Below are 16,813 nucleotides of genomic sequence, written 5' to 3'. Positions count from 1 at the left end.
ATTACATTTTGAGCTGATGAAAGGTTTGAGACAGAGAACCCTTTTGCCCAGAGATCAAGAAATGACATTGTAAGATACGTTTTGAAAGCTTTCCAGTTGGTAGAGATTTTGTAAACTAAAACCAAGCTGTTCAGGAGCAATGGGTGGTACTTGCCAATAGGCACTGGATCCCCCACCCAGGTCTCTGCAGGCAGAGATCATGGTCATTAAAACAGAAGGCAAAAAATGATTGAAGTTAACTTTATTCCAAAATATGTATAATTTACAGAACTGAATAAGTGCTTCATTTGTGAACAAAACAATTTCAATACTTGTGAATAACTTACTAGTAGCTTTGTGTAACACTTCAGTTTCCAACAGAGGGAAATATGAAACAGTATTTTGGCACAAAGTTTTCTCTGCATGCAATAATGTAATTACAAGTTTCACAGTTACTAGGACAACATTCCTTCTTTGGGATTGTCACTTGTAAAATAGGTCTAAGAAATGAATGCTTGATTTTGTCTGGTCACTGCAAGTTTACTGGCTTAAATATCAAGGATTAAACATGAACATCCTTTGAAAACTAGATTCAAATAAAAAAATCCCACCAGTAATGAGAAGAAAAATATTTTAAGGACATTTCTCAGCCTTGCTGAGATTAACTTACACACGCTTTGGGAAAGACTCACCCATGAGATTTATTACTCATTCATTCCAAATAATTACAAACTTAAATGAGATGGTAATCAGGTGTTGAAGTCTTTAAGCTATAAAGATATGGCCATCTTTCATACCTAGCTTTATCACAGATGCACTTGAAAATGTCTGTAGATAGAGGTACTGTCAATCTAGCTCTGCATGCAGGTGCCTGAAGCATGTAAAGCACTGGATGTTGTGAAATGTAGAGCTGACATCACCACAAGTCATCTATTATATTCCATTGCTAGTTGTTGCAGGCACTGTAAAGCCAGCATATGAAAAGCGGTCACAAGTAAAGGGACTTCTGTCATTTAACTCAGCAGTTCCTTGAGGCGTTTCCACCATTTCAGGCTGTCTGGTTACGTTTTCAGTGAAGAGTCACACACACAAACACAAACATTCCCTCACCCTGACTGCGGGGCTGAGCGCTGAGTTCTGTTCATTGCATAGCAATGGCACTTAAAACAAGAGAATTCAGTCACGTCCTAAGCAAGTCCTTCTTGCACATATTTAAATTCACATCAACTCTTAAAAAACAACAAAAGAAACAGAAGATGCATGATGGCACCATACACTGGTTTGCTACCATTAAACAGCTGTATCCTCACAGTGTTCCTGTTATCAATGGTTACTGGAGGCCCATCCTACCAGGACACAAGCATAGCAGCACCTTAAACCAAACAGGAATGAAAAAGCTTGCAAGGCCCAGAATGTTACCAACAGTTTGGTGTGAATGCATTTGGAACAGTAAATGGTACATTAAGACAGTGTTTAAAAAAATCAACACATGTCAGAAATATATTAAAGCAAAGGAAGCTGTACAACCTTAATGATAAAGGCAAGCACATTTGGTTCACCTCAGAGTTGCCATTTCAGGAACGTGTTCTTTTGCGAGCTGAGCACTCTATGTTGATTCAGTATCAGTTCTATTAAATTTCCCTACATTTAAAAGGCTATTAACCCCCCTCTAGCCCCCTAAGCCCCCAGTCCTGCCAACTCTTACATTTCTACCCAGCCTCACAAAAAAAATCAATTCACATCTTAGCAGCATAAGGATTTAGAATAATGGAAGGCAGCCATTGTTCTTTGTTCTGTTGCCCCTACACAACTGGGGTCCATGTGACTAACAGGGAAATTCAGCCTCTTGTTTCCAACAGAAAAAACTGTGTATTGTGCCTTGAAATAAAAATTTCTAAGGAGTTAGTTACATACATTAAGTTACAGACACTGAATCAAGTTCTTCAAAACTAAATGAGGTTCACAAGGTTTCTTTTGCAGCTGTTTTATTTACAGCTGCAAGTATATATACATTTTTTAAATGCTTACATATCCTTTGGAACTGAGAATTTTCAAAACACAAGCAGCTTTACATAACTAAGAATATGTAGCATTAGCAAACTCTGACTTAAAACTACCAATTTTTCTGGGCCAACACAAAAAGTTTTGGGGAGGACTCCCTCCCTGCCCACAGCAGAAAGTATTTACAGGTGTATTAGCAGAAATAGATACAAAAACAGCCATAAGAAGAAGAAACATCTACTGTCAGACAAACTTTTAGCATTCTGACAAACAAATACGGAAGGCAACAAGACAAACCTTTCATTTTTCAGCATATTTGTGCTTATGTTCTCACAGAATGCAAGCCCCAAATCTGCTGTTTTCTTTGTTCAACTCTTTATATACTAAAGCAAAACACAAATGAAACTACAAAAGTACTAATTCAATTTTATAATAGTGTTACACAGGCATCCAGATCAAGATCCAGCAATCACAGCTTAACAGAATTAAGCAGGAAACACAAAGGATAAGTACACATAACATTAGTGTCACTTCCAGATAAAAAACTGTGCTAAGAGGCTACAGAGAATCTGATGTTACTTTCTGTATAGCAGCTCTACTGGCAATAGAGGATACAAAAAAGAGTAAGACAGTAAGTCACTGCTGACCAATACTTACAATACAGTGCCTTGAAAATCAAATCAGAGACAAACTGCAGAAAAAGGGAGATAAGTATCATTTTAGTTCTACCCAAAAACAGTTGTGTCTGAAGTTTATTTTATAACAAAGGCAAAAATAGAAAATCACCCTTTTCTAAGAATTTGTTTAAATGTGAAGAATTTGTCATACTCAGCAATAGTGTTTCAGATCAGGTTTCATGAAGTTTTCTGTGGGATTCACCAAACTATGAAGTCTGGCTGCAGTCTTCACATTTTCATAAAAGTACTTAAGTCCAAACTGAGTGACATATGCCAGAAATACATGATCCAAACCTGTTTTTCACTGTTATGAATAATTTATGGAGAACCAAATTAGTGAAGAAAGAAGTTAATTTTGCTCAGAAGGTAATTTTGTCTTTCCTAAGACAGGGCAGACATTTAATGATTTCTTAATACTGCACTTTCAATAAATGACTTCATGTTGTAGCACTGTGTTCACCTAATTAAAGTACAAACTGTTTTAAACAAATAGAATGAGTGAAAGGATTATGATTTGCATGTTCTAATAAAACACACAAAGCTCAGAAAGACTTTTAATTAAAAAGTACAATAACTGGGTAACGATTACATTATAAGATTTCATCCACACAAACTTTTGGGTCTTTTCCTGACAGTCCCTAATGCTAAGAGCTTTGGCTTACACAATAACATGGCAATTATCACTCCAATTTGTAAATTAGTTTCAAAGTACTTTAAACCTCGCTGGTCTCTCCTCTTGAAGAGTAAAGACTAACTTTCTAAATTCAGAGGTAATGAACAGCTTCTACAGCTGTGGAAAATACCCTTTTTCCAAACCAGCTTTATAGTAACTGCCTCTCTTTCACATGTCATTACAGACAACTTGCACATGGGAAACAGAAATCAGTGTAGGAAGAAGCATTCTCTGGTATTCCAGCCAGGGGAAGAAAGGAGAAGGAAAAACACTTTAACATGTGAAGTTGCAACATTACTACAAAGATATTGCAATAGAATAAATTAACCTAATTTTGTTATCTTATCTCTCAAAGTAGGCAGGTAAATATGACTCAGTCATATCTTCTCAAGAAACAAAATTACAAATGAGGCCTTCCTTTTTTAAATATAACCCACCCTTCAGATGAGAACTCTACAGATATTGTGAAACCTGGGGGCATTCCTCACAGCAGAGTTACTTTCTCCTGAAGAACTGCAAGATTCTGTTCTGCAGTTTCTTCAGCCAGACTGGAAGTGTCTGAAATCATACCTAGAAATGCTGAAAAATCAAACAGGCAATACAGATGGGGTTTCAGAAGGAAAATGTGAGTTTCAGGATTAATCTGAAGAGATTATTTCAGTAAAGACACTCAACACAGCAATATAAAGACTATTAGGAAAAGATAAAGGAAAAAAAAGGGGGAAAAATAAAGGTATTGCTCATCTGCAACAAAAACAAGCTGGCTGCAATGGATGAATAACTTAACTCCCACATCCTTGAATTGAGAATATGCAGCACAAAGCATAGGGAGTCATCAAAACCTAAGGCTTGGACATACATTTGCTGCTGGGCTGTACAGTAAATACACAGCCAATACACCTCCTCTAACAATGGAGGAGTAAAGTCCGTTACAGGCCCAGGAATTTGACACACAGAGTTTTCCTTTAAGGTTAGAGAAACTAAAACCTGTCCAGTACAAAACCAGAGGCCTACATTTCACAGATATTAGAGTAAGAGATAAAAATTACTTAAGGCCACATTCACATACATTCACAACTGGCTTAATGTAAATGAAAAATATCACAAACAGTGGCATGAGGAGCAACCTAAACATTAAAAAAAAAGGTGCCAAGAGGTCATATGCTTCTTCTCTGAAAAATCAGATTGTGTGAATTTGACTATACTCTGGGAAACTGTGAAAGCTGCAGGAAATGAGGGCTGCAGATCGAAGTGCAAAAGCAAGATAGAGCTGTTCTGGGAGGGCTTCTGTGAGCTGGTCTCCCAGCTCTGCTGTATGGATTTCCAATTCTTTTTGGAAGCAGGAAGTCCAAAACAGGAAGTCAAGGTGAGTGTTTTAAGGAATTTAATTGTCCATTTTTAAAGATTTCTCTTAAGGTAGTAAACCACTGTAACATTAACATTTCTCAACTCATATCTCAATAAAGCTAGGAGAATTTTAGCAAAACCAAATGATTCCAGTCTCTGAGGCACACACACTGTAACATTTGCATCTTCAAGACAGAAATAATTTAAGCAAATCCCTTCTGAACACTCTAAAAATGTTAGTCCCATTTATTACACTAGCTAAAAGGATGACATACTAATTTTCCCTACAATTACAAATTCCAAGTTCTTTTCCTACCCTTCAAAGAGCATCAGTGCCACTCAGGGAAAAAAAAAATACTGCTTTCTACACACCTTTTTAATAATAAATATTTTCAACAATTCAAGAATCTCTATGTGTCTAGTGTGTTGGACAGGTATTTGGAAAATGTCAGCTTATGCAGGAGAAAGAGCTGTGAAGGCATAAAGTAAAAGAAGACAATGCGGCTGATTATGTTCATGCCGGATTTAAAATACAAGCTACTAAAAAAAGTAAACAGAAGTAGCTTACACTAATAGAATCCTCCCCCGTAAGTTCAGGGAAGCATCACAATTGAACAGGTCAGGGTTTTGGTCCAGCACATTGGAACCCTGCATGTAAGCCAGGAACAGAGAGTCAGAGAGATACTGAGAACAACTTTAAACGTTCTTCCACTTAGATGAAAGCAGTAACAGCTTCATAAAGAAGTCTGAGGAAAAAACATAGGCACCACATAATTTTTTAAGGTTCAAATGTACATTAACATGTTACAGCCCCCCCTTTCCCCTCTATTTATACACACATAGTTTATGTAAAGTTACATATTCAGTAGAGTACCTTCAGCATGAAAAGTCTCTTAGGTCAACTGCTTGTGACAAGTACATTCAATAATGCAAAGTGGATCACTTGGTAAAGCCAACTCTCCCACCCCAATAAGTTAAATTCAAACCACAAGGAACAGTTATATTATGTAGCACTCAGTGGCTGGGCTTGTCAGAGCTCTGGAACAAGGAGCACAGCTCTTCACAGGTCTGTGTTTCTACTGAACTGAACTGGGACTCCATTGTATTCCAGGCTAAGTCAGCCAGAAGGAAGTCATCCATTGCTGTCTGTGTTTCATTGCTGGTAAGGAATAAACTCCCCAGATTCTCAAAGCAGCTATCCATAGTCTGTGTCTCAGCACTACTGAGCTGGACTTTGCTTTCAATATTCTGAGCAGGTGTATTTTTAGTAGCCATATATACTTCTGTCTGGGTTTCTGTATCAGATGAGTCAGTGCTCATCGAGAAACTAGACTGTTTCAGAATATTTCCTAAAGGCAGATGGGTAGTACTGTCCAAAAAGAAATTCAAGTCTGTCTGTGTCTGTGTATCAAACATCTCCAAACCTAAGAAGTTAGAATTGCCTCGGCAGTTATATGATTGAGTGGCACTATCTGAAAATAAGAAATCAGTCTGAGTTTCAATGTCCAGTGACTCCAAAACTGGCTCAGAGTTCAGGGTACCAAGCTCACTCTCTTCAGTCTGAGTTTGGATGTTGGATGCAGAAAAGAACTCTTCAATGTCGAAGTCTATCCCTGTGCTCTGTGATGGACCAGATGGAAGATGTGTGTCAGCATTAGAACTTGTCTCAGACAAAAGGCCACGATTATCCAGTGTCTGGCCAGACATGTTTCCTGAAAAGATGTTTTCCAGATCACTTAGCAGATCCATTGTCTGGGTTTGATTATCTGTTGTATTTTGAGATGGAAGTATATTTGTCTGTGTATTGAAGCTGATAAGGGATTCAGACTTAACCGTATCCTCATTCAGGCTCTTGCAACTACTTCTTTGCAGCAAGGTTTGATCTATACTTGCAGGCATTAAATTGTTTTCTGGAAGTTCAATGTGAGTAGAAACATTATATGATGAAGGAACATTGTCAAAAATGTCGCTGCACATTACAGCCTGGTCCATCTGTACTCTTCCATCAATACAGTCCTGTGTCCTGCTGGTTTGAGTCTCTCTGGAAATGCCACACGTTGGAAAACAGCCCTGACTGAAAGCATCAGTCTGAGCAGCTATGGATGAAGTCAGTTTGGAAGCAGGCAGCAGTGTCTGTGTCTGTACACTGATGGGTAATGAAACCTGGGAACTGAATGACAGATCTGTCTGAGAACAAGAGGACACAGAAGAATTGGGAGTCCAGGCTGCAGCTGGTACAAAGCTCTGTGAGATGTAAGATAAGTCAGTCTGTATATTTATTGAAGAAATTTTGTTCTTGTGACAAACATTCCCCAGTTCTTGCCCTGTGTTATTTGATGTAACCTTGTCCAATTCAACTTGTACACCAGTACTTACTGGCTCACAATCACCAGAAGTCATCACTTTTGAAACAGGCATACTGTCTTTAAAAACAAGTGTTTCTGCCTCCAGGGCTGGAATCAGGATTCCTATAGACTGAGGCAATAAATGAACAGTACTTACAACTGAACCTTGATTATCAACAGCCACTACAGCAGGTTTGACAGAAGAGTCTGTTGCAGATACATACACAGGCAAGTGAGCAACCTGCATCACTGGAAGTTTAACCAAAGCCACCTTGGGCTTGGGTAAAAGCATCTTTGGTGCACATTTTGGCTGCATTTGGTTCGTGAAGTTAGAACTGCAGGAGCCTTCAAGAGAGGCTGCTACTTTCACTTCGGAGGACTCCAATTCCTGAGTGCCAGGAGCAGTACTGTGGGTATTGCTGAATGCTTCGTTTGCTTTCTCTGCCAACTGCTGATTATGTACGGAGGACTCCATTTTCCTTTTCTTACTAGGAGGATCCCTGTGAACATGAGATCAATAATTTATACTTCTTTCCAACACAGAACATCTGCCTTCCATTCTTTTGAGTCACTGCATTGAAAATACCAACTGAAGTCACAGATGCGTTTGGATACGAGAAGACAATCCAGATTAAAACATAAAAAGACTCCATGAAGTTCAATTTTGCTAAATGTCATTCCTTGCTCTCTCATTTTAAAAAAGAATAAATACTACCCCTTATGGAAACCTATTTCCAAATGGATGTGCAGGTTTAGATGGTGTCTTCCCCTCTTACATTAAGCACACTGATTTGAAGACTTTTAATGTGTTATTTTGACACTGACTCGGACTGAGCTTTGAAGGGACAGAGCTCTTAAAATATGTGTATGGGTAATGGTCTCTCATGGAAATGGAAGATAAAAATTAGCAATTTTTCACACAAAACTTAAATTTTGCAGCAGTTGAACCTCAAAGACAGGCTAGGCCTCAGAAAGTAGATTGCCCTTTATGAAATATATGGACATATTGAAACTATAAATCTAAACATAGGTGGTAAAAAATACCTCCACCAACAACTGCAACAATGACTAGACTGTAAGAGAAAATAACCTGAACTGCATTCCACACCTCAGTTACCAGCTATAAATATCTCCAGATCATGTCTACTCTCACAGAACTGTAAAAGTAGATGCAACAAGAACCACCACCATTTATACCAAGCACTGCAGTGTCATCAGTACTTTTTGTTTTCTATGTAGGGAAACCAGATCTTACTGATTAGATGATCACCACTGCCTTCAACAAAACAGAAACTCCTAAAAGCAACAAAGAAACTGCTAACTGCTTTGCAGCTAAAGCAACATGATCCTATTCCCTATTTAATCAACAGAAAGGAGACAAAAAGGCAGCTCATGAGACACACAGGGCTTGGTAATGAACGTATCATTCCTTCACTGCTTCACTTTTACCTGTGTTCTGCAGGAATTTCATGGCCAGTTCTGTAAATATGGGACAGTAATGCTGTTCTGCTGGCATAAGGGCACCCACAAGTACACTGGAAAGTCTTGCCACAGACCTCTATATGCCGTTTCAAATACCATTCTGTGCCATAGGAGTTACTACATTTATCACATTTGTGCTTCTTTTCAGCATGCATTTTCATAAAGTGCTAGAATACACAAGGGAAAGTAAACATTAGCTTTCAGTGAAGATTAAAAAAAGAAAATCACGGTTAGGGGAGAAAATATCTGCAATTTTTAGTTGCTAAGTATCGCTGAAGTGTAGCATTAATTATTTTTTAAAGCATTACTACAAACAAATTTAAAGAAATCAATAGAGAGAATATGAAGTTTGCAAATCTGCTGATGCTACATGCATCTTAAAAACACAGATAAATATCTACCATTCTAATGCCACTGAAAGTATCCTGTGGACATCAATAAATCCATAGATCAACCTTGCCAAAAGAGCACATTAAGTCTATGCTGCAACATGTGCATGCTCCTGAGAATCCACAACTGAGCAAATAATCTCAAGTCATACAGGTCAACACTAGAGCAAACACCAGAATTTTTCCTTTTCATTTATGGCACCAAGTGCCAGCCACTCACCTCCTACAGGGTCCCCAGCTCAGCATGGGTAACCAACTGCAGCACAGTGCTCTTTTTGCTCACTAATGCAGAAACAAGTCTTACATGTTTTCTTAAACAGGTTAACTAGTAAACAAATGCATTTTGATATTAAAGCAGAGAAAAGCTTTTAATTCTTGACCACTTGAAAAAGCAGTTAAAAGCAGCAGCCACAGTTTAAACCTTCATCAGTTGCTACTGTGATTTCCCCCCCCCCCCCCCTTCTTTAATCTTTCTCCATTTATTTAATTTGTGGAGAGGGGCTCTGATCTAGTTTAAAAAAACATACTGGCAACTGTCTGATGAAAAGGTTCAAGTCCTCTAATATAAACATGCAAACATGCAAACTCATGAATCACATATGCACTTGGAGTTGCTGCATATAGTTCTCTAACTTCTTGCCTATGTGCTGAGAGGTTATGCTCATATCTGTATGCAAAAGCACACTCTCTTTGGAGTAGAGACAGGACTAAATCAGTGTGAAAATACTTCAGGAAACAGGAATACCTGTTTTACAAGAGAAAATTGGGAAAATGGTCTGTTTGGTCCTCTAGGGCAGCCTTCAATAGGACAGCAGTAGAATTTCTGTGAAGTTTTCAAACCCTTCCTTATTGGTGCATTAAGTTTTCCATCCTGAAAAAGAACCAGTTGAGAAGTTGACAATTCTACAGGTTTGCATATTCAAGACAATAATCAGAATACACATCAACTATGGCTCGCTGAGTTTACACATCTTAATGAGTTGGAAGGACTTTCCTATGTGATTTGAAAGTTCAAACGGAGTTTTTACCTTGTGTGGACACCACTTTGCAAATATCCCACCAAAATTACCAGGTGCAGTTACAATAATCTCTATGGAGTAGTGGTACTGTACTATTTACTTTTACCATGACACTCCCTGTCCCATATTTTCTGTTATTTGAGCAAAAAAAAATAATTCCATACAGATACTACTATGGACTGCTTATTCAAAGTGGCTTTACTTGTTAGTAGCACAGTATGTGAAGCTCCATTAAGATTAGTCACTGAAACACAACACTTCCTTGATGCTGGAATTCTGTAAGCACTGTTTAGAGTTTACTTGTAATAAAAATGAAAAATGCCAAGTATGCTCTGCCACTAAATTTAGATCATAAACCAAATCTCACTTAAGTCTATGAAACAACTGGTATGCTAATTCTGACCCTCCAAACACTAAGTGACCAATCTATCCAGGCTTTCCATGTGAGCTGTCTTACTGACCCTCACATGTACATAGAAGAAAGCAACACAACTTGCTCAAAGAGGACCTCAAATGTACATATAAGAAGGACATACTAGTGAGACTGTCCAGATTGTTCAGCCACATAGAATCCCTTCCTTCTGAGTACACTGGCATGGAAAGCAGACAAGACATGTATCTCAGACATGCCCTAACTGAAAGGGTCTCAGTGGAAGCATCAGGCATCTGTATCTAAGCAAAAAATTAAAACTATTTAAAATCTGATGCTCAGAGTAGCTGAGAGTCTCCTTCCATCCTGAGACTGAATTGAAGGCCAAACATAGTCCCTAGAGCCAGTTACTGTAGTCCATGATGGCATCACCAAGATGATTTTTCAGGGAAGAAATGGGACCATGCCTTGTTTGAACTCTGCACCTGATTTTCCTTAGCATGAGGACAGTGAGCACAGTCAGTAATGGAAGGTTGATTTCGCACCAGTCACTCCCTAACTACCTCTTTGGGCAGGTCTCCAGCTGGTCATGTTTACACAGGTTACACCAAAGACAGAGAATGCACAAAGCACAACAGTCCTCCCAGTGTGAAGCAAACAAAATATTTACCTCAGCTGGCAGGGCCCAAAGGGCTTCACTGCTCACACCCCCTCTTCTTACCCACCTGCAGTTACTCACAACCCAACAATGCTGTCCTCAGCCACTCACACCTTGCTTTTGAAGTCCTTTCATTTATACCTCAGGAAGCTGGGGAGGGGGATATTTCAATTATTTTGTTTTCCCTCAAATCACCCCTTAAGCTAAAATAATCTGTAAAATGTAATCCCTTCAAGCAACATTTCAGTTATATTTCCACACACTCAACACTGCTACTTGCTGACATTGGCACAAATTCATTTTTATTAATGACATACCAGACTCAAGCAACGTTTAGAGCCTCTTGACCAAAATGGTCACCTGCCATATCAAGAAAACCTGGAATAAGGCTCTAAAAAGGAGTTTTCATGTAACATTTTTACCTTCTAAGCACCTCGTACAGCAGTTTTCCCTGCGGACAGCCCATTCATAAACAGGCCTGTTCTATCTCTGCTGAATCATCACTGTGACTATTGTTGTATCTCCTAGAGCCACTGCCCTAAACAGGAACATGACACAAAGAAATCTAGTTGTTCCAGCCCCAATTCCACTTTTTAACCCTGACTCTACACAGAACACTTTCATCACATGTCAAAGTCCTCTGGAGAAAAGAAGATCTGCCTTTAAGTCAAAGCTATGCTTGGCCTCTCCCATTGCAGATGATACCAATATGCTGAGTAACTGGCAATTAAGAGTTATTTATTCCTAAATAAAAAGTTATGAAGTGTGTTATATTTAACATCACAACCCAACAACTGACAGGGCAATATGGGAAACATGTTCAGCCACTTAACAGGTTAACCTCAGTCAGGTTATTTAAAATGACTGAAATACTAAGGTATAGAATAACACCAAGTGTTTAAAAGCTTTAAGGCAGTAAGATGCCTTTTTAACAGCTGGAACATAGCCTTCAGTAGCAGAGAGCACCACACATTAGTTATGACAAGTTGAGAGATACTCTACACATATAAGATATTGTACACGGACAGTAATCTTGCTTTGACCTATGCCAAGTCCTCGTGGCTCTAAATGGTTAGTCTTGCATCTTCTCAAAGCCCACCTGGCCAGTCCTATTTAAGACATTCTCACAGCTTCCTTCCTTACCTATCTGATTTTATGTCCCATGTTTCTACAACATCCAGACACAAAAATTATTGGTAGATATTGGTCCAATGTACTTCTCCCAGTGCAGACACTTGCACTGTAAGGAATACTGACATGGCTTGTGACAACAACTGGGAAAGCAGGAATTAATAGTCCTTGCTACAGACTTAGTCAAGGTGAACTTAGTGACGTCTTGCTTTCCTGCCCCAGAAAGGCTTACTCCAAAGGATTAATTTTAAATGATGTTGCAGTAGACTGTAGTCAACTATTTAAAACATGGGGGTTTTTGCAACAGAAGCTCAGCCATTTCTTCACTAAATAGGACACGGAGAGAAGTGCATTTATTCTTATGATAACAACCATTGTGATAGTGCACTATTTGAGTAACCTACCCCAAGGTTGTGCTACCCTTTCCAGTTCACACTGACTACAGCCTCCCAGCTATCCACAGAATCCTCTCCTTTACATGAATTTTTCTAGCTTCATTTTAAACTACACACACATAGTTTCCCATCTTCCCATAAAATAATATAGCCAAAAGACCAAAGAATTAAAATAAAAAATTCAAGTTTATATCCACTGCTCTCATTTTTTAATTGGCTTATCCTCTGTCAAGGACCTAAAAAAAAAAATTATGTATCAACACTTCATATCTTCTTTGTTAGGCAAAACAAGCCAAATTTTTCTAATTTCCCTTTGTCAGAAACACTTGCCATTCATGACCCTTAGCAGTTATTTTCTACACATCTTCTGGGTTCATTTTAACTTATTTGAATCAGATTCTTACCTTACAGTACTGACACAGAATATCTCTCTGCCACATTTTAGGATTGCCCTTCTCAAAGCAGCTTTACCCTAAATGCTCATTCATGTAGGACCAAATTATTTTGCAAGTGTTTCCCACTTCAGGTTATTTCTGTTTACAAATCAGAGCTGATCAAACAGTTTGTTATCACTTCACAAGACTAAAACCTGGTACTGTTGCACTTGACTCTGTTTTTACAGGGTAATCTCTATGCAAATGTCTTTTGTTTGCCACCGCGATCCCTTATGGGTTTTGGTATAAAAACATCCTACTGGTGCTACTTTTATTAAAGAAAATTAACCAAGTCATCCTCCCTTCTCCTCAGGAGTACTGTGTTCTCTCCTTCCCCAATAGCTTCTTACCATCTCATTTGCCAAGTTGCCTCTTCACTAATTTAATATTTCACTAATAAATGCAATCTACTAAATTATTTTTATCTGGAAAATCAACTACCTCTTAAGAGGGAATGTCAATATTAAAATATTTAGTCTCCCTTAAGCCTCAGCAATATTTTAGTCTCAATTACAATGCCCTTGAAACAAGTCAAGAAGTTTCTGAAAGTCCGCATCCATCCACATTTCAACATTTACTCCAAGCTATCACCAGATTCAGGAATTAGGTGTATGGAGTATGCTCTAATTCTACAGGGCACTGGTGGCTAACAGCAAGCTGGGTGAGAAAGCAGCATCTCCTCACCCATCATACCCTGAGTTATGTAATCCACCAGCTGCACTGCACGCTCAGAGCATCAGCTCACAACCAAAATGACTCTGCTGACCTGAAAGAACACTTGGAACTTCTGCTGTACCTCCCCCCACACGGACATGTGAGATCTAACACATAACACACAGTAAAGCTGTTAGCACGTATAGGAAATGAAATTAAAACATCCCAGAGACACAAGACAGCAAGTACACTTGACACTATTTCCTTCTGTTCCTCACCAACGAGCACGTGTGACCCACACTTGACTCTGTAGCCATTTCACAGAACAGGGATGTTTATTGTTCACCCACTGAGGCTGCACTTTCAGCTGTGAATGCTGCACTTGAAGTTTTCCAGGAATACAATTTGCCCTTGCACACTTGGCATTATAATTTTGGGAAAAGTAAGGATATCTTTCCAAAAGGCCCACTCTCAATGTGTGCCTGCTGAACTGTGGTTCTCCTCCCCCCCAGCACATGCTTAGCTCAGGAGTATTATGGAAATGAGGGCTTGTTTCCAAAATGGCATCCATCTGTTTTTGCTGTTTTTTTTTAGCTCAGACATTTTTTAAATAACAAACAAAACCCCAGCAGCCCTCGGCGTTGGGATGGAGATGGTTTGCCAGCTGATGAGGTTAGGAAATGCTGCATGTTTGCACAGCACCTCACAAGTGGGGCTTTAAAATCTTACTGCAGAAAGATTGGTGATAAGCAAGTAAAACAACAGAAGCTGAGTCCCAAAGAACTTCTAACTGCTTGTGCTATGTTTACAAAAATGTGCAAAAATGGTTATTTTCTGTAAGTAATTTTAGAGGAAACCTCAACACAACTGGTCAGCCCATTCACATACACACCTGTGTATTTATACAGAGACCTGCAGGGGCCTTTCACGAGGGGAAATTTAAACACGAGCCAACGAGAAACACTTCATATTCCCATCTGGAATCGCAGAAGGATTTGGGTTGGAAGGGGACCTTAAAGGGGATCCTTGAAGGGGATCACCTCGTTCCATCCCCGCACCGTGGGTAGGGAAACCTTCCACAATCCCAGATTGCTCCAAGCTCCATCCAACCTGGCCTTGGACACTTTCAGGGATGGGGCAACCTGTGCCAGGGCCTTCCCATCCTCACACTGAAGAACTTCCTCCTAATATCTAACCTAAACTCTTTCCATTTGAACCATTTCACCCCTGTCCCGTCACTCCAGACTCTCATCCCCATCCTTCCTGTGAGTTCCCTTCAGGTACCAGAAGGCCTCAATTAGGTCACCCCAAAACACCCTCCTTTCCAGGCTGAACAATCCCAGCTGTCTCAGAATCTCTCGGAAGAATCCCAGTTCTTCTCAGGGTGGGGAATCACACCGCCCCTCAGTCTCACTACGAACCAAACCCCGGCACAGCCAACACCGCAGCCGCCCCCCGGACCCGGACCCGAGCCGGCCGCAGGCCCCGGGGCGGAACACGGCGCTGCGCCACGGCAGAGCCACGCAGCCACGGTGAGGGGCCGAGCGGGAGGGGGCGGCGGGGCCGGCCCGGCCTCACGGCGGTACCTGGAGCGGGTGCGCCTTGCTGAGGTGCATGTTGAGGGCCGGGCTGTTGGGCAGCACCTTCCCGCAGCCGGGCACGGTGCACAGGATGTTGGTCCGCACTTGGGACAGCTCTGTCACCGAGGGCCGCACCAGCTCCCCGGCGGGCGGCACGTCCCTCACGGGCGCGGGGGGCCGCCCCAAACCCCCGCCACGCCGCCCGGCCGCCGCCGCCATGTTGCTGTCAGCTGCTCGGGCCCCGCTCCGCTTCCGGGGGCGGCGGCCAATCGGCGGCGGTGCTGCTGAATATTCATGAGGCACGTGGCGCGGCCCCGCCCCCGCCCGCCAGCGCCCCGCGGCGGCGGCTGCGAGCGGTGCGGCCGGGCGCGGGCCCGGGCGCGCTCCCGCGGCACAACGCGCGCACACGGCGCACCGGGAGCACCGGGACTGGCGGGGGAAACGGCGAGGGGCAGCCTGGGCACGGCACCCGTTCCGGCGCACACCGCTCAGGCGGCTCCGCTGCACGGCCCAGGGGCTGCGGTTATTGTGTTGCACCGGGAAGCGGAGAGGCAGGCATCGATTTCTCTACTGATCAGTGACAGGACACGAGGGAATGGCCTAAGCTCTGGCGGGGGGGTGGGTATCAGGAAAAGGCTCTTCATCCAGAGTGTAGTCGGACATCAGAACAAACGCCCCCGGGGAAGTGGGCACGGCAGCAGCCTGACAGAGCTCCAGGAGCATCTGGAAAATACTCTTAAGTCACAGGGTGGGGTTGTTGGGGTATCCTGTGCAGGGCCAGGAGCTGGACTTGACAAGACTTGTGGGTCCTTTTCCAACTCAGAATATCCTATGATTTCTTGATATTGGAATCACCAACACAACACACATAAGTTTTTCCCCTCTAGCTGTTCAAGTTAAGGGAAAAGATGAACACCAGTTTTTGGGTAAGAGCAATGCCATAGGTGTAGCCCCAGGATGTGTTCCTCCTGCAGCCCCTGTGCCCTCAGCTGCAGGCATTCTGCTGCTTGGGGTTAGCACAGAATAGTTTGGGTTGAAAGGGACCTTTAAACACCATCTAGTCCAACCCCAAACTTCCAAATTGCTGGAAGAGACCAACTGGAATGGGGAAGACAAGATTGGTCTCTACATTCCTCCTTCTCCTTACCTCCTCCATGGGGACACCTGCACAGCAAGAAGGAACTCCAGAGCTGCAGATGTTTCCTGACAAATTAATAAATACACACCTCCTTGCCTGGAAATGCTGCATCATTCCTGGAATATCCCTGCTTACAGGAAGTTAGAGATAAAAACATCTCTGAAAATCAGAGATACTAAAAAGAGGATGTTGAAAAGGGGATGGAGGCAGCGTTTCCCAGAAACAAGAGGCAGTAGGCCAGGTACTCACGGTGTTCTAGAGCACTTGGGAACTTTACCTTTATGGTAAATCACTGCCCTCTCAGGCATTTAGGTTATTTGGGAGAGCACATTATGAAGAACAAGTTGCACACAGTGAAATAAATGCTGGAATCTTAATGGATCTGAATCCTGGAAGTATGGTGAAATATGTGAAGAGCCAGGTCTTAATGTCTATCACACCAAACCTGGAATTTTTCCACAATCCTAGCGTTATGTTAAGTACTTTGTCAAATCAACATTTAAATCACACAGGTGGAATTCCTAAAATCCATACCACTAGC

At 41.4% G+C, this 16,813-nt stretch overlaps 1 protein-coding gene across 2 annotated transcripts; it reads right to left on the bottom strand.

The window, feature by feature from the left end:
- Nucleotides 1–224: 224 nt before the first annotated feature.
- On the bottom strand, nt 225–15,358 carry ATMIN (ATM interactor). 2 transcript variants are annotated; one of them, XR_008438767.1, is made up of 5 exons: nt 15,141–15,358; nt 9,639–9,764; nt 8,472–8,671; nt 5,246–7,522; nt 225–2,671 (listed from the first exon to the last, which is right to left on the bottom strand). XR_008438767.1 is itself a non-coding variant. In XM_053986986.1 (4 exons), exons 1-4 carry the CDS (start codon nt 15,351–15,353, stop codon nt 5,692–5,694), a joined length of 2,370 nt encoding a protein of 789 aa, XP_053842961.1. In that variant the 5' UTR covers nt 15,354–15,358; the 3' UTR covers nt 225–5,691. The 2 variants fall into 2 exon arrangements, 1 of the variants encoding a protein (XP_053842961.1); XM_053986986.1 differs by having other exon boundaries at nt 225–7,522.
- Nucleotides 15,359–16,813: the final 1,455 nt, after the last annotated feature.

Source organism: Vidua macroura, chromosome 11, assembly GCF_024509145.1.
Source record: "Vidua macroura isolate BioBank_ID:100142 chromosome 11, ASM2450914v1, whole genome shotgun sequence".
Lineage (NCBI taxonomy): Eukaryota > Metazoa > Chordata > Aves > Passeriformes > Viduidae > Vidua > Vidua macroura.
The sequence above is the reverse complement of the archived record's forward strand: the minus strand, read 5'-3'. Positions and strand labels throughout refer to the sequence as shown.

Excerpts from the sequence above, each read along its gene's own strand:
- ATMIN (XM_053986986.1), bottom strand. The coding sequence starts at position 15,353 with ATGGCGGCGGCGGCCGGGCGGCGTGGCGGGGGTTTGGGGCGGCCCCCC. Across the intron at positions 9,765-15,140 it reads GCAAGGCGCACCCGCTCCAG|GATGGAAAACTTAATGCACC; the intron begins GTACCGCCGTGA and ends GTTCTTTTTCAG. Across the intron at positions 8,672-9,638 it reads AATTTTCTCTTGTAAAACAG|CACTTTATGAAAATGCATGC; the intron begins GTATTCCTGTTT and ends TGTGTATTCTAG.